Genomic DNA, 16338 nt, shown 5'->3' with positions numbered 1-16338 from the left:
GCTGGTAGGCTGGTACTTCCTTAACTCAGTTTGCTGGCCAAAGGTTTTACTAACCGAGAAGCATGTTCTCTGCTCAGTGAGTGCACGGAACCCCAGCGGCCCCCGTGGAAGTCAAGGCACCACTCTTATATATCCCACGTTGAATAAATGGCTATTTTGGGTACATGTCTTTTTAATGATCATTTTTTGGGGAACAATCCATTGTGATATTGTATTTTACAAAAGGAAAAAATGCATTTATTTTCTGAGGTGGCACTTGGGTGCAAATCAGGCAGGCTCTGTCGTGACGGACAGTTTGTTCACAGTTTCCCCTTCTTGTTTCTCTTCCTGCTGCATGGATGTTATTCAGTAAACTGCATCTTCCTACCAATCCTCCCCCTGTAAATGAGGGTGAGAGCTTGGTTAGCCGAATCCTGCAGCTTGGGCCTCAAGGAACAAAATTTATTGGGTAGGATCTTTATAGACAAGATACAGAATGTCTACAATTCTTTTTCCATTTTCAATTTTTTTCTGTCACACCCATGGTCTTATTCTTGTCTTAATTTTATTTTTGGTTTTTAATGCTTTCAGTTGATGTGTGTCACTGAAAGAAGAAAAAAAAATCATAGTGGCTTGACTTAATGCAGCACCGCTACCTCTCTTGTGCTTTTCAAGCATGTGGAAGTCACTGCAAGCATTCTGCTTTCATAACTCTGTGCTTCTGTAAACCTTGCTTTAATTTGAAATGTTTCAACTGATGCTGATAGTTTTTAAGACAGACTGATTTTAACCCAGTGTGAAAGAAGATATATGCAGGCTTTGAATCAGCATTTGCTGTAAATGATATATATGTGTATATATATATATATATATATATATATATATATATATATATATATACCTGTATATATATATGTATGTGTGTGGAGTTGCATTTTTTTTTTAAAAGTACTTATGGGCTGTGAGAAGGACAAGTCATCAATAAGTAAACTGATTTTGAAAAAATGTTGGGAATACAAGATATTTAAAGAAAATCCAATAGGCAGCAGGTAGCATATTCTACTAAAGTTATTAAATTGTTTTGTTTTGTTCTGTTTAAGCTGAAATGTGTTGGTATTTGTCTGTCTGCTTATCTGTCTGATTGGTGTGTTTGCATTGGCAGTCTGCATGAAGAAACCTGTTATGAAAAGTTATGCTTGGCTTTCACCTTGGTCCCAGACCCTTGTTCATTCCTCCTCTCCAATATTGTTGAATGTCATACACAAAGCCACATTCCTGAAATATTTCGAGTGACAGTATCTGATGCATTAACCTGCAAAGATTGTATCTAGTTTTCAAAAAAAGAAAAATTTAATGTCTAATCACCAGGTGTGGTTAAAAACTAAGGTGAACATCTTAATAACTCTTGAAATTACTAACACTATTAGGAATAGTTGATTTTGTTCTTACCCACTGAAAAATAAAGGGATTATAAAAAATGTTTCAAACCCTTAATTTGAATTAATTGTAATTATTTTGCCCAAAGTAAAATTTTCATATTTATCATCCCATTTTAAGTGAATGCTTTTGTAATAAATCAAATATTAATATGTTTTTATTTATGTCATTTGGTCATTACAACTACTATCCTTTTTTATGCTATTACCTATTTAAGCCTGTATCTTCTGTCACCACATGTACATAAACACACAGGCCAAGAGGTGAGGTTATATACAACCTCTGTAGGAGAATAATGATACTGTCTACTTAAATGTCATAAAATAAAGCTGCACAATCCAGCTACATAAACTGTGTGTGATTGTGGTCTGCTTACTTCCATTCATCCTTTTTAGCATTTATCCTACTTCAAAATTTATTATTCAAAAATTATTCCTGTGCTTGATTGGCTCTCTTCAATTTGCAGCCATTTTTTCGCCTTCTTTTGCAAAAGGACACTGTCAAAAATTACTAGATCGTTTTATGACAGTTTCAAACCAATAATGCTTTTTCAGAAAGTTTAATTCCTATGCAGCCCTACGAGAGCTAGGAAATTACACTGCCCATTTCACAACGTAAAAATCAAAGTAACTGTCTTGACTATACAGGCCATGAAAGTTATGAAAACTGACCGTTGGAAGGAGTGGATTGTTATATTGATTGTTTTCTTGCTAAGGGAAAAAAAAATCAGTAATCTTTCAAAATAGGCAATTTACAGAATTTCTTTTTTCAAGAAACGACTGTGTCCTTTTAAATCATGAGCATTTTGTATAATACAATACACTATTGTGTTTTAAAAAATGGACCAACTTTCTTTCTTATGGTCTATTTTAATAACTTTCAATTCCTCGATTACTTATGTGTGCTGAATATTTTCCCCCTATTCAATCAAATGCCTAACATATGATAGGCCCCCAAGAATTGTTTGTGAATGAATGAATGATGGCATGTTTTCAGGTTTCTAATATATTATTTAATTAGCAAATGATTCTGCAGCTTTGAAATCATTCCCAACCTTAGTGGCACCTCTGATTTTCAAATGAATACTGTCAATGAAACACTTTTAAAAGTATGAAACTATAAACCTATTTCCTTTGATACCAAAATAATGCGGCTTTTTTCTTCCAGCCCTGTCATAGTGGAAATCCCTCACTTTGGGTCTATGAGAGGAAAAGAGAGAGAACTCATTGTTCTTCGAAGTGAAAATGGTGAAACGTGGAAGGAGCATCAATTTGACAGTAAAAATGAAGATTTAACCGAATTACTTAATGGCATGGATGAAGGTAATTACAGTGACTCCCTGTTTCTCTGAATGTCTGCAGGAAGAAATCAAAGGAATGGCTAGACTAAAGGAAACAGTACTTGAATTTCACACGTTTTTATTTTAAACTGGGAATCGGGTTCCTCAGCATTTATTGTTTTCTGTGTCTAAGGCATGAAGTTCCATTTAATCTAACAAACCCCGCCCCCCCCATATTAATGTATAAACCTTCGGATAATTCTCTGTCTTAAATCAACTGTATCAATCTTTCCAAAGCTTAAGAAAGTTTTCTAAGTCAAAAATGTGTAAGGAGGGAGTGAAATAATAATGCAAGGTATGCAAAGCATGCAGAGCATTTTTAAGAAAATATGTTCACTTTTTATTTTTGGAATCATTATTTTCGTGCCCCTTCTTTTATCTCAGTCTTCTCGCAGATTATTTCAGTATTCTTATGGATTTTTAATTTCTCCTGGGTTCTAATCAGTTTTTAAAAAAAATAGGTTTCAGGCTAATGATTGGGGAGTCTGTGGTGCTTCCAGTGTCTTATTCTTTGACCTGGTAAGACTGGCCTATAGCGAGCATGTCACTCTCTCATACACACCTTCTTCAGGCTGCCTGCCCCTTAGAATCGTAGCAGTTTTTCTTGGTAGATATTGGGAACAGACTTGTTTTGAGAGTGGGTACTTGGTGCAGCGTTTTCCTTTAAAAAGGTAAAAATAAAAAAAAAGAGAGAGAGAGAGCTCATCATAAAATAAAGCTAATCTTTATACTGACTTGCTAATCACTACAAATCCAGCAACTGGTTTTTGTTTTTGTTTTTATTTTATTTATTTATTTATTTATTTATGGCTGTGTTGGGTCTTTGTTTCTGTGCGAGGGCTTTCTCTAGTTGTGGCAAGCGGGGGCCACTCTTCATCGCGGTGCGCAGGCCTCTCACTATCGCGGCCTCTCTTGTTGCGGAGCACAGGCTCAGCGCAGGCTCAGTAATTGTGGCTCACGGGCCCAGCTGCTCCGCAGCATGTGGGATCTTCCCAGACCAGGGCTCGAACCCATGTCCCCTGCATTGGCAGGCGGACTCTCAACCACTGCGCCACCAGGGAAGCCCAGCAACTGTTTTATATAACAGCTTTACTGGAGAAATTATTCACATACCATAAAATTCACTCTCTTAGCATTTAGCTCACGAGCTTTTGGAATGCATCTAGCATAGTCTCTACTGGTTGTGAAGTGTGGACAAAGGAGCTAGACAGACTCGAGGGTGTTTGAGGGACGACCTCGGACAAGCTCTTGGATCCCCGTGAGCCTCTGTTACTTCTATAAAATGGAGATTACCTTCCTCACTTCATAAGGCTGCTGTTGAGAAGAAATAAAGTCATTATGTGAGGCGCTTTTCAGATACAGCCCTTGTTACAAACTAAGCCCTTGATAAATATCCACTATTATATTCATTCCATAGAAAAAATTGTCATGCCAAAGGTATTGTATAAGACACAGCGAATCACAGCCAACCAAGAATTTAAAGATGTCTTTACGGCAGGGTAGGGGGAACCTAATCATTGCTGAGAGTCTAGCATTCGTGAGGCACTGATAAATGCCTCTATGTATGGAAATTTAAAATGAAAGCATAGTACTGCGAAGTAGGTAGTTTTAATCCCACTTTATAGATGGGGGAACTGAAGTTCAAACAAGTCAAAAGGTTACCCCCAACTCAGTAGCAGCACAGGGGCTGAAATCTCGTTCTACCTGTTCTCAAAAACTTTTAACTATCCCACTTACTTTAGAAATATGTGTCCTGTGGAGAAGAAAATAAACCTAAAGAATAAAATTCCTACAAACCTCTAGATTTCAAGATCCAGAAGAGTCATTTTAAATGTTATACATGTAATGAGTATACATTAAATGTTTATACATAATACTGACATGTATATCCCGTACCATTCACAACTTCAGATAATTTCTGATGGATGGGAACTTTCATTGGCAATTTAGATTTCTAATAGTTATTACCTTAATTTATTATAAAGCATGAAATATAGTTTTTTATAAGGAAATTTATAAGAAAACATAATCAAAAGTTTTAAAATGAGTAAATCCTAAGGGAAAGAACTGAATTTGCATTTTGAAAAGAGTAAAAGAATATGGATGATTGAGAATAAAAAATAGAGAGAATAAGATAAATGGGTTTTCCAGAGGATAGTTTTTTTTTTTCCTGTTTTAAGGAAAATAAGGTATAAAGATATTTTCATGTATCCAGTATTTCTTAAATACCATTGTAGATTACTAGTTTTTTAATGCAGCATCCTCTCCACAAGGATTTCTTTTTTTTTTTTAACCAATAGCTACCTTGACATTGTAAGTAGCTGAGGGCAGAGTACGTGTCTTAATCGCTTTTGAGTCACCAGTATCGGGCACAGTCCTGATTCGGACACTCACCCAATCCTGGAGAGTAGGCAGAAGGAGGAACCTCATGATAATATATAGCTCTGGGGGGTGTGGGGGGATGAACTGGGAGATTGGGATTGACACATATACACTAACATGTACAAAATACATAACTAATAAGAACCTGCTGTATAAAAATAAATGAATAAAATAAAATTCAAATTAAAAAAATTATATATAGCTGTCTGGAAGAAAGCTCTTGTTAGTCTGTTTCTTCTCCCCCAAACTTCATTAATGTTTTAGGAAGAATACTGAATATTCTAAGAGAGTGTTGTCCAATAGCACTTTCTATGGGGATGGAAATATTCCATACCTGTGTGGTCCAACAGCCATCACTAGTCACCGGAGACTCTTGAGCACTTGAAATGTGACTAGTGCAAGCGAAGAAGGTAATTTTTAATTTTGTATAATTAATTTCAAATAGTCACCTGTGGCCAGTGGCCACCTCATTAGACACCGCAGTTCTGACAAAAACACCGGATTCTAATAACATGTTCTTCATTTTTGAGCACAGGTTATAGTATCAGGCACAGGCAGATTTTTTTTTTTAATTTTAAGATTTATTTATGGAATGGATTTCCATGATTTCATACTGACATGTCTTTATTTTGGGGTTTTTTTTTGTTTGTTTGTTTTGTTTTTTCTTTCATTTTGTTTTTAATAAGCCAGTTTTCAAATAGGAAGTTAGTCCTATCTTTGCTTAGACAAATGACGCCCCAGACACTGCCACACTAGGGGCATCTGTCCGATGTTTTAAAGAAATGATGATCTAGCCCTATCCTGGATTCTGCATGTTATCTTGGAAATAGTGGGTAGAGTTTCTTTGCTACAGTTTTTAAGACCAGATAAAGTTTGGTTCCATTTTAGACAATTAAAAGGAAATGCAAATACTTCCAAGTTTAAAGAATCAAGCACTGGAGGCCACAAAAGGAAAACTGAGGACTAAATTTTCAAGGCACCATGGTTTTCTTCATATATTAAATCTATAAGAGCAATGATAATGAAGGAATCAAGACACACATTTTATAACTGAAGCTCAATTAATCAGATTTCATGCCAAGCTCACGCACCACTAACCACCACTCTTGTCCTGTCCCCAGAGAAACTTAGCCCTTATTGGAACATCCCTCCTCTAAAAGCAGACAGGCGAAAATAAAAATCAATCAGTCTCTAAAAATCCAACCCTTCTTTTTCCTTCAAGGTCCAACTAGTCAAACTTCTTGTGGGGAGAGAAGCATAAGCATGGTTTAGGAGGTTTCATGTTATCTCTACCCTCACCACCCTGTACCCCTGGATAGCTGTTAATTAGCAAGATAAAAATAGTACATAAAATAAGCCAGTGACCAGATCACTCAAGAATTCCTTAAAGAAAAAGAGAAATAAATCATTCTACTGTTATTTTATTTACCCTATCAGTTTACCCAGTTCATAACAATTAAGCCTTATCTGCCATCTATGGCAAGTGACCCTTGATAATACCTGTCTTATTACAAATGTCTCATTTTAACCCTCTTTTCCATAAATGAACTCAATGTGTTACTTTATAAGTAATCTATTCTACTTTTATAACTAGTCCTGTTGCACCGTCTTCTCTGAACATCTTAAAACCCAAGTGTTTAGAAAGCATCTTAGCCAGTATTTTGATCAGTGATTTTTTTACTGAACAACACAATTGTAAAGATTAGATTATGGTTCTGTAGTATTTTAAAACTTGCAAAGCCTTTCCATGTGCACAATCAAATTGTAACTCCAGGGCTTCCCTGGTGGCGCAGTGGTTGAGAGTCCGCCTGCCGATGCAGGGGACACGGGTTCGTGCCCCGGTCCGGGAAGATCCCACATGCCGCGGAGCGGCTGGGCCCGTGAGCCACGGCCGCTGCGCCTGCGCGTCCGGAGCCTGTGCTCCGCAACGGGGGAGGCCACAGCAGTGAGAGGCCCGCGTACCGCCAAAAACAAACAAACAAATTGTAACTCCAGGGAAAGACAAGTCCAAGGAGGAGGATAGTTTGCCCAACGTGGTGTGGTCGTGAGGATCACGACCTGTGGATGTCACACACACTGGAATTCCCATCCTGGCTCCACGGCTTACTAGCTGTGCGACTCCAAGAGAGCCCTTGATCTCTCTAAGCTCATAGAGAACTAATGGGAAATAGATGAGCTAATATGTGTGAATTTCTCAGCATGATGTCTGACACATGAGAACCACTCTCAAAGTTAGCCATAGCCACGGCTGCCACGTACAGCTAGCTGGGCAGGAGAGCGAGGGGGGCAGACATCTTGCCTCTTCCACTTTCCAAGCCATCTGCTCTGACACTGGCCTTCAGGACAAAGGGGCACCTTTATCTAATGTTTTCAAAGCGACTCTCTAGTTGCCTACAGGGCTGTGTCCACTCCACATGGACGCTTTTCCAGATCCCACGAGGACACCTCCAGGGCTAGTGGAATCCCTGGTCACAGTTGATGGTGATTACCCCATGACTACCACCCAGTCAGGAAATCGTAAGCAGACAGATCTAGACTTCTGACTCCAAATCTAGCCGTTTTCCTACAATACTCCCTTGCCTCTGTATCTTCTCAAATGAAGGATGCCTATGAGAGGGCTTTGTGTGGAACAAAAGGTGACATGAATGCCAGCTGCTCCTTAAATTTTCCATTATGAATCAAGGTACCCTCCTAGTTCTTGTATGACTCCAAAGGACATGGCATGTATTCAGGAAAAACTGTCATTGCAGAATAGGGTGGAATCAAGAGTAATTTGTGGCACTAGCAACCTCAGAGATAAAGGCATCAGTGGTTATGCTAATGAAGCAGGTGTGTTAGAGCAGCTCTATTGAAATAACAGGCTAGAATGACACAGAGGACAGTTGGTCTGGGTGTGAAGAACCTGTTGTTACCACTGAGGTATCATGTGGCAGGAGCAACTTTTCTCTTTGGCAGCAGACATAGATCTTGTTCTAGCACTTGTTCGTTCGTGTTTTCTCAGGAGAGAAAGATATCGCAAAACAAAAAAATACTCATTCTGCTCCCCACAAAAACATCATCTTTAAAATGCACCAAATTGAATCCACTTTGTAAGTTTAATTAAAACCTTACTTGAGTTAAACTCACAAAGTTCAATTCAACATGTTTAAAATTGTGCCTGCCAGGGTGGGGGTGAACGGGGACGGGGGAGGGTTGGATGGGGAGTTTGGGATTAGCAGATACAAACTACTATACATAGAACAGATAAACAATGAGATCCTACTGTATAGCACAGGGAGCCGTATTCAATATCCTATGATAAGCCAGCATGGAAAAGAATATGATATTTACTAGTAGAAGAATCCTTCCTCCTTAGAGATCTTAAGAACTGCTCATAGAAGTAGTTGAGCACTGAAAAGTGAAATATGTAGTTTCACGTTGTACACAGCACCATCTGTTGGGGAAATCGATTAACAATTTTGAAAAATTCTGGAGGAAAAAGGAACAATTGAACTTAACCAAATCAGGACTGTGGTTGGGGTGTAAGAAAAAAAGAGAAAAAGCAAAAAAGCCCAAAACTATTAATTAAACCATAACAAGATGCTTATCTGCTTTCAGTCCACTGCCAGAAAACTTACTTTTAAGAGGATTCAGCGATGCCCACTAGGTGCATAACTGGGCCAGAACAGTTCCCTCACGCCTACCAGTCAGGAAGTGAAAATGGGACCGAAGCAGACGAACATTAATAATGCCAGGTTTTATATATGTCTGTGGAATGTACTTCTTGCAATTACACGTCTTTATGAAACATTAGTGTGTCGAAAAATGACATGAGACACCCTGTCCCATGTGTCAGACAGAGTGGGGCTCTGTGCCCTCCAGGGACAGTGAAGGGGTCTGAGAGACCGGGTGTTAGCTTCCGTCACCTTTAGTGTCGAGGTGAATAGAGGCCGATGTGCCAGACACGGCAGGTCTAGGCCCCTTAGAGCTCAGTGCACTTCTGTGTTTGCTGCATATGCCGGGTTACGGCTTGATGGTGTTTAGCTTTAAGACATTATATACGATCCGGATTTTGAAGATAGGATTATATAAATTGTTTCTTGTCTGGATATAGTACCGATGGTTAAACGAAGGGTTGAAGAAAGTTTGTAAGGGGGCTAATTGCCTGAAAGCCTTTTCATTTGCACAAGTGGAAAAGTAAGCAGATGTGGAAGAACATTTTTCTGGAAAATAACAGAGAGAAGCAGATGCAAAGAATACAAGGCTTCTGCAATCATGGAGGAAAAGCTTAGAATGATTATTCCAGCATGGCCAAACACACCCTCTCTCACTTCTCTGTTTCCAGGAAGCCTTCCCTAAACCCCAGTCTAAGTTAGATACACTTGGTAAATACTTCTATCGCACCTGACCTGTCTTCTTCTGTAACAAGCAATTTTGAACTTTGCTCTCTTCCTTAGTGGACTGTAAAGTCCATGAGGGCAAGGAATGGCTCTGACTGGTGACAGTCATTATGCCCAATGAATATAACAGCCCTTAGCAGTGTTGTCACTTCGTCATAATTTGTTGAAGAAATGAATGAGTTGTATCCAGGCATGTGCTGCCGCTCTTGGCAATACATTTCCTCAGTAATTCAGTGACCCACACCCAAGACAGGAAGCAACTTTCTAAAAGAACAGACGCCACAAACAAATGGGGAGAGGAGGTCTGGGAAGCCGGAGAAGGGCACATAATGATTAGGAATTAGTTTTCTAAAAATAACTTTAAGATATATGATTGTCAGCAATTATACGGATTGCAAAAACTGGAGGGAAAAACAAGCAGGTATATCATTGTTTCCAGACATTCTGCATCATTAGCACTCAGTTATTTGTGCAAATCTGAATAACAAAGAAGGTCCCTACCTTGGGTAGTTAAAGATGTAAAATAATGCTGATCCAGACACACATATAGCAGATGCCAGAATTCAATAAGAATATGAGTTAAATTACTAAAATGATGGGACCTTTCTGTACTGTCTTTGCAACTTTCCATGAATCTAATTATTTCAAAGTAAAAATTGAAAAGTTTCCTACTGTGTTTATGTTGAGGAAGAAGGGTCGAGTATATCATTTGAGGGTTTTTTCCTGTAACATCCAAGGGTGGGCTCGTTCCAAAAGTTGCATTTTAGGTGGAGCTGAACTTTAATTCCAAAGAAATGAATGTCCATAATTTTCCGAAATATTTCAGTGAATATATTACAACTGTTCTGTTGTTCCACATATCCTACAGCCAGAGTTAAATATTATAAATTTATCTTTTATTGCCTTCATTTCCCCCAATTTATCTGCTACTTAATTTTCTATGATTGGTGATATTTTCCCTTAAAAACGGAATGAAATTAAAATGATAGCAGTTCCGATTTATATACTTGTAGAGATGCAAAACAGAAACAGTGTGATTTAAAAAAAAAAAAAACGAGTCCAACCTTAGATCTGCCACAGGCTGGCTCTATGGCTCTCCTCTATCTCCAGGGTTGTATGACCTTGGAAAGAATACGTAATCTAAATTATTATGTCAGCAGATCTGTGCTGGCGGATTTGTATCATTTATTTGTCATATCCACCCCAGAGGTAACTTTTCTTATCTTGATCTTATAAACAAGTTACACAGGGCTCAGCGTTAAGGAACTCCTCCAAGATCCAAGCTCACTGGTTTGAGAACTGGATTTGAACCGAAGGTACCTGTCTACAAAGACTTTCCACAGACCCATACTAGCTAGCATGCCGTTTTGAATTCTGACATTCTAAGACTCCCGTTTTTTCCCACCGCTCAGTATCAAATACTCCATTCGTAGAAGAGCAAGCTGAGAGAACATTCACATGACCAGAAATGAAACCCTAGATAAAGAAATCATCCTGGGCTTCCCTGGTGGCGCAGTGGTTGAGAGTCCGCCTGCCGATGCAGGGGACGCAGGTTCGTGCCCCGGTCCGGGAAGATCCCACATGCCGCGGAGCGGCTGGGCCCGTGAGCCATGGCCGCTGAGCCTGCGCGTCCGGAGCCTGTGCTCCGCAACGGGAGAGGCCACAACAGTGAGAGGCCCGTGTACTGCAAAAAGAAAGGCCCGTGTACTGCAAAAAAAAAAAAAAAAAAGAAAAGAAAAGAAATCGTCCTTTGTGAGAACTCCAGGTTGTATTCCTTCTATAGACTGTTGACACTCAAACCTGACCAGATCACAAACAGCCTTCAGAAAACAAATTCCATACAGGAAAGAGAGTCATGGCCCCATCGGACCATGTTATCAAGACATTTAGTGCATGTAAGAGTGAGGCAGAACTAATCAGTGTGATCATTTGAATGCTTTTAAGAAAAACTCATTTTGTGGGAACATGATTTCAGTCGTGTTATTTAGGATTCATTGTATTATGACCTTCACACCCATTCATATTTGCAAAGCATTTTATGATCCTTCTTGCTCTGTTGCAAAATCTGTTACAGAGAATGCTGTCCCAGCTTTTACAAATGAACTAAAGGAGTTACAAGGTACTTAAGAAACTTATCATTCATCAGCGAGGCAAGAACGCTGCAGGACATTAGCTTCCATGTCTTATGTAGCAGAAAGTGCCACTATCATGAGAGCTCTGTGCCCCTGGAGTGGGCCAGTACGAAGTCATGTCACCTTTTGGACCAGGGTGTTTGCACATCCGCCCATTACTCATCCGTTTATCAACCACTACACACGTGCCAGCTAGTCTGCAAAGACACTGTGTTAAATGGTGGTTGGAGTCCACGTCTTGTGTGATTTCATCCGTTCCCCCAGCCTGGTCTTAGCTTCTAATCTCAGCTCTAAAGCAGACCAGCTAAGTCAGTTTGGGTAAGTCACTTAACCTCTCTGAATTTCAGACACTTACTTTACCAAAATGCTATGTGGGCAAATGAGTAATTGACCCGCCACAAAGTAGACATGCAGTAAGTGTAAATTTTTTTTTTTTTTTTTTTTTTAGTAAGTGTAAATTTTAACCTTCTTCCTGGCCAAACCTATTTCAGAACTCACCTCTCTCTTTTCCCTGTGATGTGTGTGTGTGTATGTGTGTGTGTGTGTGTGTGTGTGTGTGTGTGTGTGTGAGATAGAGAGAGAGAGAGAGAGGCAACTTTGCTAGTAACAAAATAAAAAGGAAGAGAGGGATCCAGGGTTCTTTCATAGTATAGGCATTATGAATCACCCTGAAAGTTAAAAAGCTCTTAATATTTTTTTATGCCCTTGCCTCCTTTAATTCTATAGCTATGGAGTGGTTTAGTATATTCTTTTAAAAATAAAACTATTTTAAACTAGTAGATATTTATTGTTGCCCCATAAGCTCCTCTTCTCATACTGAAACATCCTTGAGTTGTTTTTCATGGAATCCTGTTGTCATATTTTTAAAAATTTGGGTTCTGGATTTTTAAGGACAGTTATAGGGAGAGGGTCTACTAAGACCTCGCTTCTCAAATGTGTCAAGTCATAAAGTCACCTGAGTTGAGTATGGAAATTTCAGGCTCCACCCCTGGCCTACCAACTCAGAATCTCCATGAGAGAAGCCTAGGAATCTCTGCTTTTAATAGGCAGCACCGGTGTTGCTTCTGATCTGGCCAGTCTGGGGCACACTCCTCTGGGAGCTAGGTTCTCTGTGGGTAGGAATATGATCCAGGCACCATGTTTGTGGTGCACATTACTTGGTTGAGTTTATCTCTGTATGTAAAGGGTGGGAACAAAGCAAAGATTCTTGGTAATATCTTTCTGCTTCTCTGGTCTAAGTAATAGACCATTTTAAACTCCGATTAAATACAGTCCTGGACAGAACAGTGGCGTTGTTCATTTTTACATGATCAAACTTCATTCCTATTTGCCTGGAAATCTGACTTTTTTTGATATGCCTTTTTAGCTTACAAATAGCAATATAGCACAGTATACCATAGTATGAATATATCATAATTTATCTAACCTCTGTCCTACAATAGCCAATAAAATTTTGTGGTAGGCATCCAGGCCGTAAGCACCTGTAGTGACTTTACTGGTTTCACCTCTTCCTCTTCCCTCCTCACGTTTACCTACTTATCCACATCATTTACTTTCTTATTTGTGCAGATATCCTAGAGTGTAATGGCCCAGCCTTCAACTGTAGCTCTTGAAAAGATTATAAACCAATATTTAGTATTAGTATTTTTATACTTCTATTAACTTTTATTCTCAGAGGAAAAAAGTTAAAAAGATTTTAAGTAGACATATATACAGAATGTAATCTGGTTAAGGGAAGATACCTTTTCTCCATTTCATCATGCAGAGGCCTGGGAATATGAGTAATTCAAGAAGGTGTATGATTCTACTTAAAAAATGGGGCATGGAGACGCCAACGCCTTTTATCCACACGTTAGTTATTCCATTAGGTTAAGCCTTATCTTTAAAGTACCCGTTAAAATACACATTGAAGGTCAATAATTATGCAAGTTTTCATGGTGACAGAGGAATTGCTAAAAGCTTCAAAATAGAGTACAACACAGAGGGTCCCTGAGTCACTGGCAAATCCTGAAAGACGTCAGAAATTCAGGGTGGACTTAGAAATCTGAGTTTCTCCATTTACCACTCATCTGCTGCATCTGAGGGGTACCCCCTCACCTTCTGTTTGGGGTGGCCTTAATGCTTCATCCAAGGTAAGACGGCATAAGTGTGGTCAAGCGACCTCTACTACGCCAAGTGTAGTTCTTCCCAATCCACTGCTATTAGTTTCCAGGGGTGATACCTCTGTCTCTACCTTAACTCCGCACAGATGTATGTGCACACACCCAAACACACACACAAGCAGCTGAGAAGTGCACATTATCACAATTCCTCCGAAAGATGCCTCACTCCCACCGGTAGGTCCAGAATAATCTTGAGTAAACTTAATACTCACAGGATACATGCTTGTTACAGGCAGAGTTAGGAAATCTGTCTTGTTTGAAGGGTGTCATTTCACGGCAGAGTCCACGTAAACTGCTTGCACTGTGTGGAGTCCTAAGTCTTTTCTAAAGGAGAACATAATCACAGGTTTGCAGCTGAAATTAAAAAAGTATCTACTTAGCTGATGGTGATGAGTTGCACAGCAATTTAAACAAATTATCAGAACTTTTTCAGTTGCAGCGTGAGTTATGAACTCCGGAAATTCAGCCTTTTTTTTTTTTTTTTAAATAAACTGATTTGACACTACATTTTAAATTTTATTTATTTATTTTTGGCTGTGTTGGGTCTTCGTTTCTGAGCAAGGGCTTTCTCTAGTTGCGGCGAGCGGGGGCCACTCTTCATCGCGGTGCGCTGGCCTCTCACTGTCGCGGCCTCTCTTGTTGCGGAGCACAGGCTCCAGACGCGCAGGCTCAGTAGTTGTGGTTCACGGGCCTAGTTGCTCCGCGGCATGTGGGATCTTCCCAGACCAGGGCTCGAACCCGTGTCCCCTGCACTGGCAGGCAGATTCTCAACCACTGCACCACCAGGGAAGCCCCGGACTTTTTAAAATAAGCCAAATCATGGGAAAGGAAATATACCCGCTCTGTATGGAAAACTTTTATTCTTTATCAATTGGTGAATAGGTGAAAACTTCCCCAGAATATTTTCCTGAGCAAACTTTGATTTCTTCCTGTTTTTCTATACTAGCTTTTTTGGTTTTTTTTAAATTCTTTACCTTTGTTTTCTTTTCCTTCACTGGAGACTCAGTATTTAGGTTTTGACAGAGCAGGGGGGAAGGAGATGGTTAGAAAACAAAAAGGACCAAGATTCCAGTTCCATTTTTGATCTGGGGTGAACCCTGTTTCTCTCCTAGTTGACAATTAATTTGGTGGTGGTTAATCTGTAAAATGAGAAGATGTCTCTGATCCAATTAGCTAACCATCCATTTTACCATTCTGCACATTTCTGTGTGGAATATGCCGCTATCTCAGCCCTGTGTCTAACAGAGGCGGCAAACGTGTTCGTAGTGGAGGGACGGTAGGCATGTGCTGTAGGTATCAGAGGAATGAAAAGAGGCTTCTGTGAGTAGCAAACAACAAAAGTAAAACCAACACCCCTCCTTGAAGTGTGGAAATCTCTCCTTTGTTTTGTAGCAACTAAAACCACCCCAGCTACATAAACCCAAAGGTAATGCTATCTTATTTCCCACCCTATTCTCACCTCCAACTCCAGTTCCCAGTGTTAATAGTGTAGAAGGTTTCGTCTGCAAATTTCTCTTATAAAAGCATACAAACAGGGACTTCCCTGGTGGTGCAGTGGTTAAGAATCCACCTGCCAATGCTGGGGACACGAGTTCGAGCCCTGGTCCTGGAAGATCCCACATGCCGCGGAGCAACTAAGCCCGTGTGCCACAACTACTGAGCCTGCACTCTAGAGCCTGCGTGCCACAACTACTGAGCCCGCGTGCCACAACTACTGAAGACTGCGTGCCTAGAGCCCGTGCTCCACAACAAGAGAAGCCACCACAATGAGAAGCCCGCGCACCGCAACGAAGAGTAGCCCCCGCTTGCCGCAACTAGAGAAAGCCCGTGCGCAGCAACGAAGACCCAACACAGCCTAAAATAAATAAATTTAAAAAAATATATATACAAACATACAGATTACACTTTTCCTCTAAAAAGGATGAGAAGCCCGCACACCACAATGAAGAGTAGCCCCCGCTCGCCGCAACTAGAGAAAGCCTGTGCGCAGCAACGAAGACCCAACGCAGCCTAAAATAAATAAATTTTAAAATATATATATACAAACATACAGATTACACTTTTCCTCTAAAAAGGATCATACTGTGCACGTTGCTCTGCCTGCTGCTTCCTTCCTGACTTTATACATGTCAGCCACTACCTGCCTGGCTCCCTCCCTCCCTCCGAGCTCACCTCTCCTGTCACCTCCTCAGAGAGGTGTTTCCTGACCCTCCCCACCCCCACCCCCCCGTCACATTCTATTTCCACCCCTTGATTTTTTTTTTTCTTCCTATGTGCTCAGTGGTGTGTGCCCTTCCCCCCTTCCCCCCATTAGAATGTAATCTCCCTGTGAGCGGTGACTTTAGTTTGCTCTCTGCTGTATCCCTGGTGACTAGATGAGTGCCTGCACATAGTGGGTCCTCAGTAAATATCTGGTAAATGGACGAACCTGAATCCTCCTCTTCACTCGTTTCAGGAGTGCCGTGAGTGTGGATGAACCGTGACCTATCTAACCAAGCCCTTACTGATGGGCACGCAGGCTCTTCCAA

General features: G+C 40.2%; 1 protein-coding gene across 13 annotated transcripts in view; it reads left to right on the top strand.

Moving 5' to 3' along the window:
* The window catches only part of ANK3 (ankyrin 3), a 676704-nt gene that overhangs the window by 599331 nt on the left and 61035 nt on the right, over positions 1-16338 (top strand). For all 13 annotated transcript variants that reach the window (XM_089897519.1, XM_089897518.1, XM_089897520.1 and 10 more), the window contains one exon: positions 2584-2738. In XM_089897519.1, the coding sequence (XP_089753645.1) occupies positions 2584-2738 (155 nt within the window). The remainder of the gene's footprint in view (positions 1-2583; positions 2739-16338) is intronic.

Source organism: Delphinapterus leucas, chromosome 16 (assembly GCF_059928025.1).
Source record: "Delphinapterus leucas isolate spDelLeu-1000000601 "Yukka" chromosome 16, BTC_Dleu_Yukka2, whole genome shotgun sequence".
In the NCBI taxonomy this organism is placed as follows: domain Eukaryota; kingdom Metazoa; phylum Chordata; class Mammalia; order Artiodactyla; family Monodontidae; genus Delphinapterus; species Delphinapterus leucas.
Note: the sequence above shows the minus strand (reverse complement) of the source record. Positions and strands in the feature narration are given on the sequence as shown.